Source organism: Scylla paramamosain, chromosome 3 (assembly GCF_035594125.1).
Source record: "Scylla paramamosain isolate STU-SP2022 chromosome 3, ASM3559412v1, whole genome shotgun sequence".
NCBI classification, from domain to species: Eukaryota; Metazoa; Arthropoda; class Malacostraca; order Decapoda; family Portunidae; genus Scylla; species Scylla paramamosain.
Genome location: NC_087153.1, coordinates 28,118,134 through 28,140,064, shown reverse-complemented (window position 1 = coordinate 28,140,064; position 21,931 = coordinate 28,118,134). Strand labels below are relative to the sequence as shown.

Here is a 21,931-nt window from a genome sequence, read left to right as displayed (position 1 = left end):
TATGGTCCCCTCCCCAGATGGGGACTCCGAGGCTGGTGTAGGAGTCGCCATTATAATTTTGGATTTTTCAGTGAAGGGTGTGTGCATGTTATTAGGTGCTTGTAGTTTTGTGTGGAGGAAGAGAGTTGTCTTTAGAGAGCAGGCTGTGACTGCCCCCTGGTGTTGTGAGACACAAAGGGAAACGTTCAGTGAGGTCAGCTGGTTTTAATGATAACTTCACAGCACCCCCTGATCCAGTGGTTTAGACCTCACTGGGAGTAATTATCATTTTGGCAGGTGCCTACTGCCTTTTTTTTAAGAGGCAAGAATGTATATCTTTGACATTTTTGGGAGAGAGTTTCCAAATGGAGGACTGTATCATGTATCAGGTGTGTGGACACTAGACCACCTCACCTTACTTTTGCCCCAGGGTGAATAACTTAAATTGGTTTTTAGCAGGCAGGAGTGCCTACCATTTAAGTGGAAGAGTATGGAGGAATTCTGGGTATTAAGTTTTCTCTGTTTTTGTTCCCTTAAGTTCATATGAATTAAATTGTGAATTAATTATGATAAAATTAAATAAATTTGTTTTGTGAAAAGGTGAGCTTTCATTCTGTCCTCCCAGTTGCACCCATCCCTTTTGTTAAACACGAACTATGCCCATGAATTTTATAATCTGAAGAGACATTAATGCTTGTAAGTAAAATTGACAGTAATGCTAACAATTTTTTTTTTTTTATGCTCAGACATGTTACCATGTTACCACCGAGTAACCAAAGGTAAAGAATTACAAGGTAAAGTAATTTCATAGAATCTGTTGTGTTGTTTATCAAACCAAAGTAAAGAGTTAAAAGATAAAAAGAAAAAAAATTAAGTAAAAGTTAATGAAAACTAAAAACTAAACTAAACAAACAAAGCTGCCACACAGTAGGTAATTAAGCTATTTGTTGAGGAGGGAGTGTAGGACCCTGTCTCCATCCTGCAGGCACAAATTAATAACCACAAGGATCCATAAAGGAACTGCACTGCCTTTCCTTGCACTTTCTTGGCCCTTGCAATCCCTTTATGGGTCCTTGTGGATATTAATTTGTACCTGCCAGGCTGGAGACAGGATACAGGTAGGTCCTATACTTCCTGCTCAACAAACAGCTTAACCAATTGACAAACTCAAAAACTCATGCCTGTATGAACCAATATCTGCTTAATTGGAATACCTGCCTTGTACTAGGCAACCAGAGGTGTTATGTTCTCCCTAGTTGTAACTCACCTGAGCTATACACACACCAGATCAAAAAAGGAAAGGCATGACACAAAACAACATGCTAACCAAAACCCTGCCTCCTTGGCCTCACAAAGCAGATGAGCACAATTGTCCTCCCACACAGCACTACCAAGGCATCATTGTTGCCAATGGATCACCAAGCAGAGATTTTGTGCTACAACTCACCCTTTGCCATGAATCAAAAAATGTGATTAATAGGTTTATCTGCTGCCTAGCAAATTAACATTCTGCGCAGATTGTAAGTTAGAAATTTCAGTAAGTCAGCAAGCTGAGCTCCTATTCATATATTGTTATATATATTTATATATTGTTTTATTTCAGTATTCTCCTGTCAACATAATAAATGTATGGATCTGGTGCTGTATTAACAAAAGATTCTCAGCCTTCTACGTGGCCTTCTGCTTACCTTCAAATTGTGCTTAAGGCTGGGATAAGCATAAAACTGAAGCCCTATACTAATGCAATATGAAATGGTGAGAGAGCAAAACAGAAAATTCTTATACCTCTTAATCTCAAGTTAATAAGTGCAGTCTTTTTTATATCTTTTGGCTTAAATAACAGAAAATAATAACTTATCTTCTATTTTGCATGGATATGATTTTTTTTTTTCTGTTTTAGAAAATTAGATTTTGTGCAACAAGCAAGTATTTTGTCTCAGAATTTAAGACTTTAAGCCAGTGTGACCACTCCCACTCAGGAGCTGCTCCTTTCCTGTCCTTTTTCTTTATGAAAAAGGAGATGAAAGTCCCTAAAGCTGAAAAGGCCAATAGAGGAAACCAAGCTGGACCAATGAAAAAGCTTTCCTTCCTTGTCCAGTCAGTATATGAGAAAACAAGTAGTCTGAAGGGCTTCACTCACTCAGTGACACAAAAAAAAGCAGCATGTACCTCTGTTACTAAGAATGTAAATGAGACATGGTAACAGCAAGACACAGGAATGGTTAAGATCATCAGAGTTGCATTTCCCATTAGCTAAATAACACTAATTATATATATTATTATTAGTAGCATCAGTGCATCACTGCTTGTTGTAGGGCTCTCTACAGCATTTCCCTCCAAATACTTCTGCTGATCTAGTCTATATATTTTCAACAGTTCAGAATCACTCAGATCACCGAGAACATCTTTACAAAGCAAATAATTCCTGAGGAGGTGGGCTTGGGCTCCTTGACAGTCAGCCATCTTAACTCTTGAAGTTAACCCCACCCCAGACTGTGCTTAACTTTTTGCCATAGTAAGCACAAAGCTAAGCATGACTTGGGAAGTTAAGCATGACACAAAGCATAATGTTTGTCCTAAGCCCAATCTCTCTAATTAAAAATCTTTGTTAATACAGCCCCAAAGACTTGAACATGAAATGGGATGCAGCAGTCAAGAGTAGAAGTGGAAGCAAGTTACCTCAGAAGGACATGTGCAGTGATTACCTAGATGGGAAAAATAGCAATGAAATTATATATGAGATGTGGTTCTCTGGACTTTGTCCTAGGAACCCTACTCACATTTACTTCCTGTTACAAACCATCTTAATAGGGTCAACCATCATAAATACTATAATTATTTTAACTCCATTTCAGGCACAAGTTCTAAAGCAACATTTCTCATACATGCTTTTTCATTGCTTACTCTTATTAGTGCATATGCCCTTCTCAAGTGTAATTGAGAATAATTTATCCAAAAATTCCAAAATTCGTAAGTTTTTTGAAGGGTGACACATCACGAAAGGTAAATTTCACAAAGTGTGGGAAGGTTCCACAACATAAAGGTGTGAGACGTGACCTCACCAAAGACTGAAATTAGAGAGCTCTTCTCACCAAAGTCTTCCCTTCTGCAGCGCTGCTGACATCACAGGGTGGGAAACAGAGAGGTCTTAGCCTTTTAGCAAGAGAATTGTATTGACAAGACCTCGACACCTCTAACCTGTGACATCAGTCCTGATCTCTGATCACACTGGAGGAAGAGGATATTGAAGAAGTTTCAACATTGATAATGATGCTGCAGTTGTTCATTCAGTGACTAGCAGTGAAATAATTGCAATGGTTCTGAATCAAGGTGATTATGATGACAATAATGACAAACTGATGGTAGAGATGACATTGTTAAGACAGTGGAAATTGCCCATAAATAACATTGTGAAAATGCATGATGGACTTATTGTGCATTCATAACTGAACAAGAAATCATTCTGAAAACTAGAAAATCCAAAATCTGTGACACTTTCAGTTCCAAGAATTTCAGATAAAGGATTGTCAACTTTAATCAATTTTCAAAGCACACACTCTTGATTGTTGTGTCCTTGGCATGTTCAAATCTCTGATGCAAACATCAATGTAGACATGAAAATGCTATTCCTTACACCTCCTTTTACCTCCATGGATATACTATATTCACCATGTCTACTGAAATATAATCCATAGCTTTTCCTCTCATTCTTCCTTTTCCATGTGGATGAACTTGTCATGAAAGTTGCTTTCTATTTAACTCACCATCTTTTTCTATCCTGTTTCCTAACACTCTGTTTGCTATACTCCATTAAGATAAGGAAATCTGTTCCATTTCTCCTGTTCACTGGAGTTTGGGTTGGTAAGCCTGCTCAGCAAAGCAGAGCAGTGTAGTGTTACCCTTTCACCACCCACTATCATTCTATCTCTTTCATAAACTTTATATTTTTCCACTAATCTTACAATATACAACAATCACAAAAGCTTCAAAACTTAATAGAGTAAAAAACAAATAGGTAGGTAATAATAGCAAGTTCATATATATATATATATATATATATATATATATATATATATATATATATATATATATATATATATATATATATATATATATATATATATATTTACAGTGGAACCTCGGTTGTAGAACTTAATTCGTTCCTTAATACTGTTCAAAATCTGAAATGTTAAAAAATTTAAACTATTTTCCCTATAGCAATTAATGTAAAAATGGATTAATCTGTTCCCAGACATCAGCCGACTCTATCTTAGTGGCCTATGATACTGCTTCACATCTCCAGCTCACAAACTATTTATCCAGAAAGGATGTATTGAATGAAGTTAGTGACACAGAACTCATCTGAAGATACTGTTTAGATCGTGCAGGTATTCTCTTTTGTCACCAGTCTAGTGAGGGAAGCCTTACAGAGGGACACAGAGAGGAACAACCCACTTACTGCCAAAATGAAGTGATCATAACACTTAAACATCTTGCTGCTGGGAAAAACTACTGGAAAAATGCAGTTGTGCAGCAGTGATGGTGTTGGGGGTTATCGAGAGAGCCACTTCCTAAGTGCTGAAAAATGTTTGTTTAGATTGAGGCTTTTGAACAGGATCACATTTACCTTATTCAAAGATTGAATTATTATCTTACACTTTGTGTCTCTCCTCTAAATATATAAAAACTAAGTAACTATTTATAGAAACTGTAAATTACTAATAAATGGCAGATTTTGCTATGTCTTTTAATGTTTGAAATCAAGTAACTTTGATCAAAAACAGAATTATGGTGCCGCAACTAAAGCAATAGCAAGTTGAAAATTTTGTTCGAAAACCCATTTGTTGAAAAAGGGAGGCATTCGGTAACCGAGGTTCCACTGTATATGGTCTATGTACTTTTTATTGAAGATATTTATAATAATGGAGAATTTCTGAGAAGTGTCTGTTATCAGGTGGCACCAGTAAGCATCACCTTACAAGCAAATTAAAATTATTTTATAGAGCCATTCTACATATGTCATTATGTAAGTAGTATTTAAAAAAAATATTATACACCATTCCTTCTGAGTAGTAACAAAGGGGAAACTACTATATCAACAAAAACAAACAATGTAGATGCTTTTAAGGTGAGTATGGAATATTAACATTTTTTGGTCATCAATGGCCACACCAACACAATGCCAATGCTGTAAATTTATGGCATCTCACATACCCATGCTCAGTGCCAATGCTGTGAGTTTATGGCATCAACTTTAAATAAAAAAGTCTAGACTGTTTATCTGTTAACTGAACTTGACAGAAAATGCATTGTGTACTCCAAACTTTACTCTTGCCTGTGGATGCGTAGTTAGCTACATGACAAAACATCCTTGGAAGCACACTGACTCGTGATTTCAGAGTAATGAGTGTGATGTAAGGTTGTGCCTGGAGCCCTGCTTCAGAGAATACTACACACTTCTTCACTTCTAAAGTGATTCATTACAGCTTATGAATCATATCTTTTTGAAAAAAGTGTCACCAAACACTCACACATACATAGTGCAATAGCCTACAGACCATTCAGTGAGGTGAATAACATAATGCCAACCCTCATTCCCTCACTTACTACAAGTACCCTAGCAATCATGTGTACATTGATGTTTTGGTGATTTATCATTACACCATTCATAAACATTGCTGGTGGCTACAAATTGCTAGCATCAAGAACACCACTGGCATCACTATTTGTCACATTACATACACCCATGCCAGGCAACTTATAATGTGGGTTTCAAAATAATTAACTTTGCTAAACCCATTTTTACATATTTTCCCAGTATCTTTATGTTGTTTAGAATTTTCAGTGCTAAAAGAAAAAAAAAACTGCTGGCACCATGGCTAAAAAGGCTAGCACCATGCAAGTTAAGCAGGTACTACATATGAATCATATTATTGCAGACAGCATAAACCATAATAATAATAGTAATAAGCATAATAGTGTATCCAACCTACCTCTCTACCTCTCATGACACTCAAGGCATTAAAAAGACCTACTTCTCTCTTCCATATCACTTTTTATGTAAAATTTTGATGCAGCATCATATTCAATAATAGTTCACCTAGGTATCTACAAGAGCATAATCTTACTCTACACATTTTTTACATTATTGTAAATATCATTTATAAGAAAAAAACTTGCATAAAATATAAAATTCTATTAGCTGATTTGTACTTGCCATAACAACTTTAAAGTTTTGATCTGGAGGTGATTGAGTGATGGTAACATATCGCTGGTGTCTCTGTCAAACAAGCTTACCAAATGAACCACACTTAACAGGATAAATTAACTAATTTTCTTATCTAATTGGAGTACAGCAATCTAAATAAGGTATAGCAATATATCAGGATACCAACAGGTCTCTATCAGACTTGGGCATGATTATAAAAAATTACTATGATTTGATTTTGATTATAGTCTGGAATACTTTTTGATTGTGATTAAATATGATTACTTTAGTTTTGCTACTTTTATTATGATTTTTTTTCTTTTTGTGCATGATTTAGATTAGATTATGATTATTATCACATTTCACTGTGATTATTCATAAAAAGATAATGATTAACAATGATTAAGTACAGTGCTTAAATAGGTGGTAAACTACATCTATTAAGTGCACTGTTCCATATTTGAGCACAGTAATATAACTGTTTAAATCACTTACTAATAAATGGTATTAAAGCATATAGTGTGTGTAAGAGGTTTTATCTGTTTTTGCTTTACAGTACATAATGCATTACTTCTATGAATTTATTTCCAATCATGATCATAGGCTTTCACAGCAATAATGAAAACAAAGTATTTTTCTTTGAAAAAAAATATAGAACTTGTTATAAACATGATTTCTTATAGGCTAGATTATTTCTCATGTAATATCTAATTTACTATGTATTGGTTACACTAGATAAACATCAACTCCTCAAAGCAAACATCAGTCATTCTGCATCATTCAGGATGAAAGACTTTCCCAGCAATAGAGAAGTCTCAAATGGAGGTGATGATGCAGGGATACACAGATATTGGAGAGCCAGTATAGTTAGTTGAGGTAATGTTGACTGATTCTGTTCCCTGAAGAGAAGGGGATCACTGTCATCCTCTGTTCTTGGCTGACTCAGGTAGGATTCTGCTTGTGATAAAGTTGATGTTAATGTATAGAGGGAAGAACTCACTGATGCTGATAGTGTCATGAATCTGAACAGCTTGCACTTCTTTGTAGGGGCCTCTTTACTTTTCTGAAGGAAACCCTTTTCTTCAGTGGTAGTAGGCATAACTTCATCTACTTTAGACTTCAGTAGGGATTTCATGAACATGACTTGTTCTGGTGAGCACCAGTCCATCTTAAAGCATGGATCTAGAAGTGAAGCCAGTTGAAACATCTCCATGTCTTCACAGATCTTCAATCTTTTCTCAACTGAGCTTTTGAGAGTAGTATTCATCTTTGACTTGTATGTCTACGACAATTATTCAAGCTCAGCCGTCAGTCCACGAATGCATGGAATTACTTTGCTTGATGTTACAACATTCTCTCCCTGACACTAGAGTTGCTACTTCAAATGGTGTCAAGATGTCTGTTACTTCCTTGATGAGATTAAGTTCATATTTGGTTAGCTTTATTGGACAGTTTAACTGATCAAGCTTGTCTGGATCAATATTCAGAAGGGAGTGAAGCATCTTGTTATTGCTGTTCCATTGGGCTGCATTTTTGGCCTGAGGTCTGCATTCATCTTCGAGAATGTCAGATGCCAGTGCAGAATGACGTATGTATGATACTAAATGTTAGGCTTTTCCAGTGACTCCTGATACAGGCCCTGCTTCTTCACACACACCAGCAGCGTGTGCATGTACAAACATGTTGTTTGCCTTACATAGCCAGCAGTATATGCATGTACAAACATGTTGGGTGATACAGTACTACAACACACACACACACACACACACACACACACACACACACACTAATAGACACTTCCACGACTGATACACACATTACATGTTTCGTGTGTAACCCTGTAGTTGTGCACTCCCACACCAGCCTGATAGCAATCATTTTTACCAGTACAGCATTTCAAATCTGCTGAAACATGTATAGGCTTTGGGTGCATTTGACTGATACTCGTATATTGTGGGAGACAAGCAAGTAAAAACATGAGATGGTGCTAAGCTTTCAAAACATATTTGGGCTTGAAAGCAAAGTGCTTCATGAAAATTACATAGAAATAATTACAATAATCACATTTTAATTATTGATTATTATCAAGAAAATATGATTATGATTTGATTATGATTACACAAGTTATCTACCTTTTGATTATGATTTGATTATGATTATGTAATCTGAGACATGGATTATGATTTGATTAGTAATCATAATCATGCCCATGTCTGGTCTTTATTGCTATTAGACCCACAGGACGCTATCCTAACAATCACTCATTACAGCCTGACCTCTCTCCCCCCCTCTCTCTTTCTCTATTTCAAAGAGATAAGAACAAGGACCATCATGGCACAAATTAACCATAAAGAGAATGGTGGCACAAAATTTCCACTAAGTGAGTATAAACAGGAGACAAATTCTAATCCTAATGAACATCTCCTTCCCTTCCTTATCCTATCCACAAATTGTAGGGGGACTATAAGTCAACCATCTAGAATGGCAATCATATGCCCTAAGCTAATGTATGAAAATATCAATATGAAAACAATAATCAAGTACTATCTGAAAAAACTGAAAGTAAACATTTTCATAAACTCATCCATGTGACTGTCAATGCAAGACTGGAAACAAGGCATATCAATAATTGATAAGGAGACTGAAAACATCTCAAACAAGAAAATTTTGTAAGTAGCAAGAGCATTATAAATGCATCAATCAATTGTCCCACCCAAGGGCATGAGGAAGCACTGGGCATGTCTGCAAGTTGATCAACTGATATGTAATTTTGCTTTAGCTGTGCAAGTTTGAGTGATAACTTTCTCATCTTACCAACTCCATCTTGGGTGAAACCATAGTTGCTTATAACTTTGGTGGTAACCTGTGTCACTAGTGGGAACACACGGGTCATGAGAGCCACCATGTCATTTCCTGCCGTCTCCCTTGCTGACTCCAGGGCCTCCACTACTTCTCCTCCTGTCAAAGCTGCCAGGATCTCTTGCAAAGCAGCTAGAAAGAGAATAATGATTAGTGAAAACCTTCTTTTTGTTGATCTCAATCAGAACTGATCAATTAACCTAACTTGACCTAACCTCACTGACTGATTTGCAACAAAATTACAATAACTTTGTATGTTAAGAATTTTACCAGGTATAACTTATTTATTGCATAATTGCCCTTCACTGTTACATAAAAGTACTCAGGTTGGTATCTAGGGCCACATTCACTCACCTTGCAATTATCAAGTAATCCCTACCAGCACAATAATCTGACAGCCAATACTTGCACATCACTAACAACTATTAATAAATAAATAAATTCTAATAAGCTGCATGTTCCAGGTAAATATTACAGCATTACCTATTCCAATATGCATATTTCATCATTCCAAGCATGTTAATCTAGGTTGACAAAAATTGCACAAAAGCATAATAACAAATAATATCAAGTAGGGGATGTGTTGTAACAAAGCACTAATACAGTTCATGTCCATTTTCCACTGCTATATAGCTGTTCCCATAATCACCTGCAATTTTTTGACACTTACTTTTGTATTTTAAATACTTATATACACTAGAAAGGCAAAATAGACCATTTGTTCACTTTTCTGAGTGTCTAAGCAAACAATATTTAGATAGCATCAAGGGTCTGCAGTTAGTCAGATCTAGCTGTAATGGTTAATTAGAAAGAGTATACAGGTCCTCTCCCCTATTTGATTCACCATTATACAATAATTAGGTTTTACGATCATTCTTCTTTACTATCCTTTACCCGCTATGTGATCAGTTACGCTTCGTTTTTACAATAGCCTGAGCACACACTCACTCACTCTGCACACAAGTATAGCGGCATTTGTTTGGGTGAATGATCATAGAGCTGCAACACTACAATGCCAGTGTTTCCTGTGCTCTTGTTGATGTTTGCCAGCTGTGTTGTGTGTGGAAGTGCCCAAGATTACTGTAGCTGTACTGCTTACTATAATTTCACCAGTGATATACAGCATCAGTGAATTTGTATCGTCAACCATGTCTTCCAAACACACTGCAGGCTCCACTGACTGCCCTATCAAGGCCAAGAGAGCCTTGATAGGGCTCTTGATCAATCTTGATTCTATTTTATTGTTTTATTCTTGTGTTTATTTATGTAACATGTGTTTTATTACTTTGGACAATAACTGTACAGTGGAACCTCGGTTTTCAGATTTAATTAATTCCTGAATGCTGTTCAAAATCCAAAAGTTTGAAAACTGAAATTATTTTCCTCATAGGAATCAATGTAAAATAGATTCATCTGTTCTCAGACACCCATCCACCATGTCTTAGCGGTAATGACCAACACTTCCACTGCTAAGATGGCTGCTCCACAACATCTCCAGCTTAGAAATTTTTTTTACCCAGAAAGGATGTATTGAATGAGCCTAATGACACAGAACATCATCAAAAGATATTGTTTAGACCATGCAGGCATTCTCTTTGTAAGGTTACAGAGTGACACAGAGATGAGCAAACTACTCAACGCCAAAATGAAGGTGAACATAACAGTTAGACATCTTGCTACTGGGAAAAGCTACTAGCAAAATGCAGTTGTGCAGTAGTGATAGCAATGTGTTTCATAAAGAGAGCCACAGGAAGCTCAGGATTACTCCTGAGCACCAAACCTTGTTTGTTTACATCAAGGTTCTTCAATGGGATCACATTTAGCTTATTTCAAAGATTGAATTACTGTCTTACCCTTTGTGTCTCTCCTCCAAATATGTAAAATCAAAGTAAATATTTATAGAAACTATAAATTAGTAATAAATGGCAGCTTTTGCTACAACTTGTAGCATTTGAAGTCAAGTAACTTTGTTCAAGAACCGAATTATTGTATGGCAATTGAAGCAACTATGAGTTACATTTTTCATTAAAAAACTGAGTTGTTTGGAAAGGGAGACATTCCACGGAAAGGGAGGTTCTACTGTATTTACATACGATATTTCATGGTTTTTATTGGCTTCATACATGCACATACATGCAGGTTTTGAGATGCATCCCTATTTTTCCCATTTAATTTTGACTTCGCTATATTATCATTCACTTTACAAATGCATTTTCAGAAACATAACCCAATCATATATCAGAGAGGACCTGTACATAATAAAGATGACAAATATTCAAATATGTCAAATGCACTATTTGGGAAATGGTTAGTTTATGTTCAATTGTATTTGGCTAAGTTATATATAAGTTATTGAGTTAAGTTATATCTCTTTAAGTTTGGTTAGAAACAATTGGGGTAAGTAGTATAGGTTTAGTAAGAATACATTAAGTAAGGTTAGATAAATCTACATTAGTTTGCATTGTTGTTATTATGTATTATTATTAATTATTATTGTTATTATTATTATTATTATTATTATTATTATTATTATTATTATTATTATTATTACTATTATTATCATCATTATTATGAAAATTCACATAAGGGTATTTGGGGAAAATCATAAAACTGATATAGACCCAAGAGCAAACATGGAGGAGGCAGTAGACACCTGCCGAAACGATAATTACTCCCAGGGAGGTCTAAAGCATTGTTCAGGGGGTGTTGTGAACTTATCATTAAACCCATCTGTGACCTCACTGAACGTTTCCCTTTGTGTCTCACAACACAAGGGGGCAGTCACAGCCTACCCTCTAATGACAACTCTCTTCCTCCACACAAAACTACAAGCACCTAATAACACACACACCCTTCACTCAAAAATTTTTAAATCATCACAGCAACTCCTACACCAGCCTCAGAGTCCCCATCTGGGGAGGGGACCATAAATGTCCCCAGGTCGGACTGCCTCTCTGTCAACGACCCTAAGTGTCTTGACACCCCTGTCAACTTTTTTTCATTAACTTCTGCAACATTCGCAGTCTAAGATCTAATTTTCAATCTGTAGAACACCACCTCTCCTCTTCTAAACCTCATCTTCTTTCCTCACTGAAACTCAGGTGTCTGAGGCAACTGCCAGTAGCCCCTTTTCTGTTCCCTCCTACTTCCTCTACCCTCATTTTCGATCCAAAGCTGGATGCTGCGTTTATGTGCACAATGACTTAACTGCTCTCGTGCCCACGCTCTTGAATTTTCCAAGTTTTCCACCATCTGGCTACGACTACAGAGTCACTCTCATACTAAATTTATCTGTGCTGTATACCTTTCACCTAACTCCTCTGACTATAAGAAATTCTTTGACTACTTAACTTCCAAAGTGGAGCACATTCTGACCCTCTTCCCTTTTGCAGAGATCTCCATTCTTGGAGACTTCAATGTTCACCACCAGCTTTGGCTTTCCTCTCCCTTCACTGACCATCCTGGTGAACTAGCCTACAACTTTGCTATCATCCATGACCTAGAGCAATTGGTGCAACACCCTACTCGTATTCCTGACTGTCTTGGAGATATGCCCAACATTGTTGACCTTTTCCTGACCTCTAATCCTTCTGCTTATGCTGTCACCCTTTCTTCTCCATTGGGCTCCTCTGATCAAAATCTCATATCTTTATCTTGTCCTATCGCTCCAATCCCTCCTCAGGATCCCCTTAAGCGAAGGTGCCTCTGGCATTTTGCCTCTACTAGTTGGGGGGGACCTGAGGAGGTATTTTGCTGGTTTTCCTTGGAATGACTACTGCTTCCATGTCAGAGACCTGTCTTTGTGTGCTGAGTGCATAACAGAGGTGATAGTGTCTAGCATGGAGGCGTACATTCGTCACTCTTTTTCTCGTCCTAAACCTTCTAAATCTTGGTTTAACACAGCTTGTTTTCATGCTATACATGATAGAAAAGTGGCCCACAAAAGGTACTTAAGCCTTCCATCACCAGAATCTCATGCACTTTATATTTCTGCCCAGAACCATGCCAAGTCTGTTCTCCAACTAGCCAAAAACTCCTTCATTAACAGAAAATGTCAAAACCTTTCAAGATCTAACTCCCCTTGTGACTTCTGACATCTAGCCAAAAATATCTCCAATAACTTTGCTTCTTCTTCTTTCCCTCCTCTTTTTCATCCAGATGGCACCACTGCTATCACATCTATTTCTAAAGCTGAACTCTTCGCTCAAACCTTTGCTAAAAACTCAACCTTGGATGGGGCTTGTTCTTCCCTCTCCTCCACCCTCTGACTAATTCATGCCACCTATCAAAATTCTTCGCAATCATGTTTTCGATGCCCTCGCTGGCCTAAACCCTCGGAAGGCTTATGGACCCGATGGGGTCCCTCCTATTGTTCTCCAAAACTGTGCCTCCATGCTTGCACCTTGCCTAGTCAAACTATTTCAGCTCTGTCTGTCAACATCTACCTTTCCTTCTTGCTGGAAGTTTACCTACATTCAACCTGTTCCTAAAAAGGGTGACTGTTCTAATCCCTCAAACTACCGTCCTATTACTTTAATTTCCTGACTATCTAAAGTTTTTTAATCTATCCTCAACAGGAAGATTTTTAAACATCTATCATTTCACAACCTTCTATCTGATTGCCAGTATGGGTTCCGTCAAGGCCGCTCTACTGGTGATCTTCTGGTTTTCCTTACTGAGTCTTGGTCATCCTCTTTTAGAGATTTTGGTGAAACTTTTGCTGTTGCCTTGGACATATCAAAAGCTTTTGATATAGTCTGGCACAAAGCTTTGATTTCCAAACTACCCTCCTACGGCTTCTATCCTTCTCTCTGTAACTTCATCTCAAGTTTCCTTTCTGACCATTCTATTGCTGCTGTGGTAGACGGTCACTGTTCTTCTCCTAAATCTATTAACAGTGGTGTTCCTCAGGATTCTGTCCTGTCACCCACTCTCTTCTTATTATTCATTAATTATCTTCTGAACCAAACTTCTTGTCCTATCCACTCGTACGCTGATGATACCACCCTGCTCTTTTCCACGTCTTTTCATAGACGTCCAACCCTTCAGGAGGTAAACATTTCACGCAGGGACGCCACAGAATGTTTGACTTCTGATCTTCCTAAAATTTCTGATTGGGGCAGAGCAAACTTGGTATTGTTCAATGCTTCGAAAATTCAATTCCTCTATCTATCAACTTGACACAACCTTCCAGACAACTATCCCCTCTTCTTCAATGACACTCAACTGTCCCCCTCTTCTACACTGAACATCCTCGGTCTGTCCTTTACTTATAATCTGAACTGGAAACTTTATATCTCATCTCTAGCTAAAACAGCTTCTATGAAGTTAGGCATTCTGAGACATCTCCACCAGTTTTTCTCACCCCCCCCAGCTGCTAACTCTGTACAAGGGCCTTATCCGTCCATGTATGGAGTATGCTTCACATGTCTTTGGGGCTCCCACTCATACTGTTCTTCTAGACAGGGTGCAATCAAAAACTTTTTGTCTCATCAACTCCTCTCCTCTAATTGACAGTCTTCAACCTCTCTCTCACCGCTGCAATGTTGCATCTTTAGCTGTCTTCTACTGCTATTTTCATGCTAACTGCTCTTCTGATCTTGCTAACTGCATGCCTCCCCTCCTCCCGCGGCCTCGCTGCACAAGACTTTCTTCTTTCTCTCACCCCTATTCTGTCCACCTCTCTAACGCAAGAGTTAACCAGTATTCTCAATCATTCATCCCTTTCTCTGGTAAACTCTGGAGCTCCCTGCCCTCTGTATTCTGCTTCTGTATTTCCACCTTCCTATGACTTGAATTCCTTCAAGAGGGAGGTTTCAAGACACTTATTCATCAATTTTTGACTACTGCTTTGAGCCTTTTATGGGACTGGCATTTCAGTGGGCATTTTTTTTTTTTTTTATTGGATTTTTGTTGCCCTTGGCCAGTGTCCTTCCTAAAAAAAAAAAAAAAAAAGTATCAGAAAAATTAAAGAAGGAAAAAATAAAAGAAATGAAAAGATAAATGCTAGTAAGTTAATAGGAAGGTGTTAACTTTTGTTCTAAATTTATCTATGACAGCTTCAGAAATCATTTCATCATGGCCTATATCAATAAAAACTTTTAGGAATACTCCTAGGAGCACCCCTAGAAGTGCTTTTATCTTTGACTTTGCTCCTAAAAGCAACTTTTACTTTTAAAGTAAAAGTTGCTCCTAGGAAAAGAAGTGCTGCTAAAGTAGCGGCTTTTTCCAAATGTAGCCACATTTTGAATCAAATTTAATAAGATGTTGCTCTTTTGTTAGTAGTTCATATTAATGAGTTAATCTTGAATATTTCTAAGTCATTCTAGACTATTTTTCAGCATTATTAATAGCGATATGTAATTTCCGAACGTGTCAATAATTTGGCAGATGTAAACAAAGTGCCGCCCTCACTGATGGGCCAACACACCGCTTGTCTTCTCAAGATGGATTCAGAGGACGGCTGCCAGTTCAAGAGTAAAAGAAATTAGTGCAGTTATGAAATCTTACTTATTGTTAACCTCACAGAGGAAAGAAAAACATAATAAAGGCTCCAAGCAAAAGAAGACTGTATGGTCAAACATTGTTGCCCATATAAATTAAGCAAGCATACATACATATAATATAAGAACATAAGAACATAAGAAATAAGGGAAGCTGCAAGAAGTGACCAGGCTTACACGTGGCAGTCCCAGTATGAAATATACCTACCTATTTCCATCTGTTATCCCCATCCATAAACCTGTCTAATCTTCTCTTAAAGTTCTCTAGTGTCCAAGCACTAACAACATGATTACTGAGTCCGTTCCACTCATCTACCACTCTATTTGAGAACCAATTTTTTTTCCTATTTCCTTCCTAAACCTAAATTTTTCAAGCTTGAACCCGTTATTTCTTCTTCTATCCTGGTTGCTGATCCTAAGAATTTTGCTTACATCCTCCATGTTATAACCCTTATACCACTTAAAGACTTCTATCAGGTCCCCTCTTAACCTACGTCTCTCTAAAGAATGTAAATCTAACAACTTCAATCTCGCCTCATAAGGAGTACTCCTCATCCCCTGTATCCTTTTAGTCATTCTCCTCTGTACTGACTCTAATAGACCTATATCTTTCCTGTAATGTGGGGACCAGAACTGCATAGCGTAGTTTTAGATGAGGTCTGACCAGCGCCAAGTATTACTTTAATATTACTTCCAGCTTTCTAGTTTTAACACTCCTAAAAATTAATCCTAGTACCCTATTTGCCCTGTTTCTGGTCTCTATGCATTGCTTTCCTAGACAGATTTCAGAGCTAACTATAACTCCTAAATCTTTCTCATACCCTGTACCTACCTGGTTGTTTAATGTGTACCTACTGTGTGGGTTTCCTCTACCTATGCTAAGTACTTTGCATTTATTGATATCAAATTGCATTTGCCATCTGTCCATCTATTCATTCATCCTACCTAAATCTGCCTGCAAGGCGATGGCATCCGATTCTGACCTAATTAATCTACCTATCTTTGTGTCATCCGCAAATTTACTAACATCACTACTAATTCCACTATCCAAGTCATTGATATATATTAGAAATAACAATGACCCTAATACTGATCCCTGTGGCACCCCACTAATTACATGACCCCACTCGGATTTTGAGCCGTTTATTACAATTCTTTGTCGCCAGTCATTTAGCCATGACCCTATCCAGCCTAACACCTTCCCATCTATCCCGTGTTCCCTAACCTTTCTCAGGGGCCTTTGATGGAGTACCTTGTCAAATGCTTTACTAAAGTCCAGATACAAGATATCATAACTATCACCATTATCTACTGCCTCGTACACTTTACTGTAAAAACTTGACAAGTTTGTCAGGCAAAACTTCCCCTTCATGAAGCCATGCTGTGACTGATTTATCAAGTTATGTTTGTCTAAATTTTCCCTAATGTTCCTTGCTATTATTGACTCTAATATTTTACCTACAACTGAAGTTAAGCTGACAGGTCTATAGTTAGACGCTAAAGATTTATCTCCTTTCTTAAAGATGAGTACTACATTAGCCTGCCTCCACATTACTGGTACCTCACCTGACTCAAGTGATTTCCTAAAGACAGAAACTAACGGCTCACTAATAACCTCTTTGCATTGCAAGTACTCTAGGATATATTTCATCTTGTCCTGGTATCTTGAACTTTTTTCGCCTATCTCCTGTTCCACTATCTCCCTAGTTATGGAAATATCTGTCAGCTTCTCATTCTCATCTGCTCTAAACATTTGTTCACTATCTGGCATATCCTGCATGTTTTCCCGGGTGAAGACAGCTGAAAAATACTCATTCAGTATTTTACTATTCTCCTCCCCAGAACTAACCAGCTCCCTATCTGCTGCCTTTAATGGATCTATAGTATCCTTATTCTTCATCCTGTATACCTGATAAAATCCCTTGGTTGGCTACCTTTAATTCATAATTGCCCTTAGCTTTCCTCATTAACTTCCTGACTGTTCAAACTAATTCATTATATTGTGACCTTAAAACTTCATCACCTGCCCTTAATCTCTTATATATACTTCTCTTATGCCCTATATAATGTTTTAACCTTGCAGTCATCCATTTAGGGTCATTTTTCTGTGATCTTATTGCCCTATATGGGATATTTGCTAACTGACCTGTACGAACTTTATGAAATATTTATACAATTCATCTACCTTTACTTCACCTAATCCCCTCATCTTGGCCCCTACCATCCTCTCCACTCCCTCATCTACTCGCCTCAACCTCACCTCTCTCATTTCAGCATGACCTGACATTCCAACATATTCACACCTATCTCCCCCTCCCTCTCTCCTCCTGCCAGACTCTTTTTGATATGTCCAAGGCAACAGCAAAAGTTTCACCAAAATCTCTAAAAGAGGATGACCAAGACTCAGTAAGGAAAGCCAAAAGATAACCAGTAGAGCAGCCTTGATGGAACCCATACTGGCAGTCAGATAGAAGGTTGTGAAGTGATAGATGTTTAAGAATCTTCCTGTTGAGGATAGATTAAAAAACCTTAGATAGGCAGGAAATTAAATCAATAGGACAGTAGTTTGAGGGATTAGAACAGTCACCCTTTTTAGGAACAGGCTGAATGTAGGCAAACTTCCAGCAAGAAGAAAAGGTAGATGTTGACAGACAGAGCTGAAAGAGTTTGACTAGGCAAGGTGCAAGCACGGAGGCACAGTTTCGGAGAACAATAGGAGGGACCCCGTCAGGTCCATAAACCTTCTGAGGGTTTAGGCCAGCAAGGGCATGGAAAACATCAATGCGAAGAATTTTAATGGGTAGTATATATATATATATATATACATATATATATATATATATATAGAGAGAGAGAGAGAGAGAGAGAGAGAGAGAGAGAGAGAGAGAGAGAGAGAGAGAGAGAGAGAGAGATATATATATATATATATATATATATATATATATATATATATATATATATATATATATATATATATATATATATATATATATATATATATATATATATATATATATATATATTAGTTAGTGATCCTGACAAATGCCGATAATTTGACTCTCTCTCTCTCTCTCTCTCTCTCTCTCTCTCTCTCTCTCTCTCTCAGATAAATCAACACACACACACACACACACACACACACACACACACACACACACACACACACACACACACACACACACACACACACACACACACACACACACACACACACAGAGAGAGAGTGTTCTGGTTGTGTGTCACAGGAAGTGACCTTGACAATGGCCAATGATGCAACACTCTCTCTCTCTTTCTTTCTCAGATAAGTTAACAGAGAGAGAGAGAGAGAGAGAGAGAGAGAGAGAGAGAGAGAGAGAGAGAGAGAGAGAGAGAGAGAGAGAGAGAGAGAGAGAGAGAGAGAGAGAGAGAGAGAGAGAGAGAGAGAGAGAGAGAGAATGTCATCGACCATTGTCAAGGTCACTCACTGGCTGTCACACAGCCACAATTCATCTCTCGCACATGCAGTTGACTATGTATCAGCCAACTCTCCTGCATTTTAAGACCTAGGATGTTCATGAAATAAAGCAAGCATTCAATAATTCTGAAATATCCCATAATATGCAAACAATTTCATAAAATAAAACAAGTGTTTGATAGCCTTAAAGGAATCGTTATACCAGAAATTTGGTTAACCGGGGTTCACTATATTAACAGTTTACTGTATTTAAAAATATATAATAAAAAAATTGGGGTGTTTTTTTAGGGGAGTGGAATGGATTAATGGCATTTCAATTAATTTCAATGGGGAAAATTGATTTGACACACGAGCAAATTAGGTTATGAGCTCTGTCACGGAATGAATTAAACTTGTAAGTTGAGGTACCACTGTACTTTTTAAACATGTCTGTAGGTATTAATGGTTCATTTCTTAATATCTTGTCTGACTTTTTATTTGACAGGTACCAACATCTTGGCATTGATGGTTATATTAGCAGTTTCTCTCGTATCACCTTTGGTGTTCCTAAAGGAATTCTCATTTTTATATTTTATACTAGTGATATGTGGAATGGGATTTGTTCCCATTTGATGGCTTATGCTAATGACATCTCTTTATTCTGTCCTATACCTGATCCTACAAGTAGATCTCTTGCAGCCACTCAGCTGAATTCTGATCTTGAGCTGATCTTTTGGTGTCAGCATTCGGTTATGAAATTAAATCCTGTCAAGACCAATAGCATTATCTTTAGTTCTTCAAGGACTCCCAAATGTCCACATCCTGATATCATAATCAAATATCAAGTGATCAACTTTAAATCCTTAAAACTTTTTGGTGTAATGTTGGACTCCAAACTGACCTTTGAAAATTACATTAAAATAATGCCTTCCCAAATTTCCCAGAAGATTTGTTTGCTGAGGAAATGCAAAGCCATTTTTTTTCAATGACAAGATTATTCTAGATAGCTTTTATTCCTTCATTTTATCCTTCTTTGAGTACTGTTGTCCTGTTTGGAGGTCAGCTGCTCCATCTCACCTAAAATTTTGTAGTGCTTTTTTTTAACTTCATGAAGTTTTTACTGCATAATCTCTGTCATCATCATTGAATGGTTGCTGCAATAGCCATTTTTTTTTAAATTGTCAATAATATTGAGCATGCTCATCACAGAGCATTATCACCTCAGTTTATTCCAGTTTGCCAAACATGTCATGATTTATGTTCCAGTGGTTATGCCTCTCAGCAGGTTTTTTGTTCAACTGATCAGTTTTTTTTCATATATATATATATATATATATATATATATATATATATATATATATATATATATATATATATATATATATATATATATATATATATATATATATATATATATATATATCCCCCCATTTAACTAATGTATGGGCCCATATTAATAAACACTTTGAAAGCTAAAAGTTACTCTCAAAGTAAAGATTACTTTCAAAGTTCCTCCTAACTCCTAAAAGGGCTCAAAGTTGTGAGTCTGCTCCTAGAAGTACTCTCAAAATGGGCAAAAGATAAAAGTACCTTGGAGGGACTTTTACAGAGTGAAATTTGCTGTGTCAAACAAAGGTGGAATATATGTCCATACATGCATACACATCTGTGTATTTATCTAGTTGTATTTACCTAGTTGTGATTTATGGGAGGGGAGTAATCTCATAGTACCCTGTCTATATCTATCTAGTTTGGTCTTAAAAGCATGGACAGTTACAGCATTGATAATGTCTTCACTGAGTTCATTCCATTTGTTCACACTTCTATGAGGAAAACTATACTTCTTATGTCTCTTCTACAGTTAACTTTCTTCAGCTTTTTACTGTGTTCCCTTGTACTCTGTGTGTCTAAATTTATAAAACATTTTTTGTCCACATTTTCCATACCATTTATCATTCTACAGATGTTAATTAAATCTCTCTCTCTCTCTCTCTCTCTCTCTCTCTCTCTCTCTCTCTCTCTCTCTCTCTCTCTCTCTCTCTCTCTCTCTCTCTCTCTCTCTCCTATTTTCAAGGATATGAATTTCCAACATTTTAAATCTCTCTTCATAGATTGATTTGCTCAACTCCAGAACCATCTTAGTGACTGCTCTTTGTACTCTTTCTAATTTTACAATATTCCTCCTTATATGAAGAGACCACACCACTGCCACATGTTCCAATCTTGGTCTTATCATGGAAATCAACAACTTTTTTATCATTCCTTCATCCAAATATGAGAATGTCATTCTTATTCTTTTTAACAAATTCATTGTCTCTCCTGTAATTTTATCAACGTGTCCATCCAGAGTCAAATTTTCTGTAACTGTTACTCCCAGATCCACTTCCTCTTTTGACTTCTTTAACTTCACACCATCCACCTCATAATAATATTGTATTCTTTTCTTACTCTTACCAAACTCCATTACTTTACATTTACTTAAATTGAATTCCATTTGCCAAGATTTACTCCATCTATTTATCTTATTTAAATCATCTTGCAGTACCATACAGTCATTTGCATTTTCTATCCTTTTCATCAGCTTACCATCATCTGCAAATAAGTTCGTATAACTATCTATTTCTTCATTTATGTCATTCACATACATTACAAACATTATCGGACCCGACACTGACCCCTGTGGGACACCACTAGTTACTTTCAGCCAAGATGAATTTTAGTCTTGTATTACAATTCTCATCTCTCTGTCATCCAGATAATCCTCCATCCACTCCAGCGGTCTTCCTCCAATTTTTCCATAATTTTTTATCTTCCATAGTAATCTTTGGTGTGGTACTTTGTCAAACACTTTCTTCAAGTCTAAGTAGACACCATCCACCCAATCGTCTCTCTCCTGCCCAGTATCAACTACCCTTGAATAAAAAGACAATAAGTTCATGGAGCATGATC

General features: G+C 37.0%; 1 protein-coding gene across 1 annotated transcript in view; it reads right to left on the bottom strand.

The window, feature by feature from the left end:
• LOC135093269 (protein C10-like) overlaps window positions 1-21,931 on the bottom strand; it is a 58,223-nt gene that overhangs the window by 18,078 nt on the left and 18,214 nt on the right. The window contains exon 2 of the mRNA XM_063992375.1: window positions 9,002-9,178. Coding sequence (XP_063848445.1) covers window positions 9,002-9,178 — 177 coding nt within the window. The remainder of the gene's footprint in view (window positions 1-9,001; window positions 9,179-21,931) is intronic.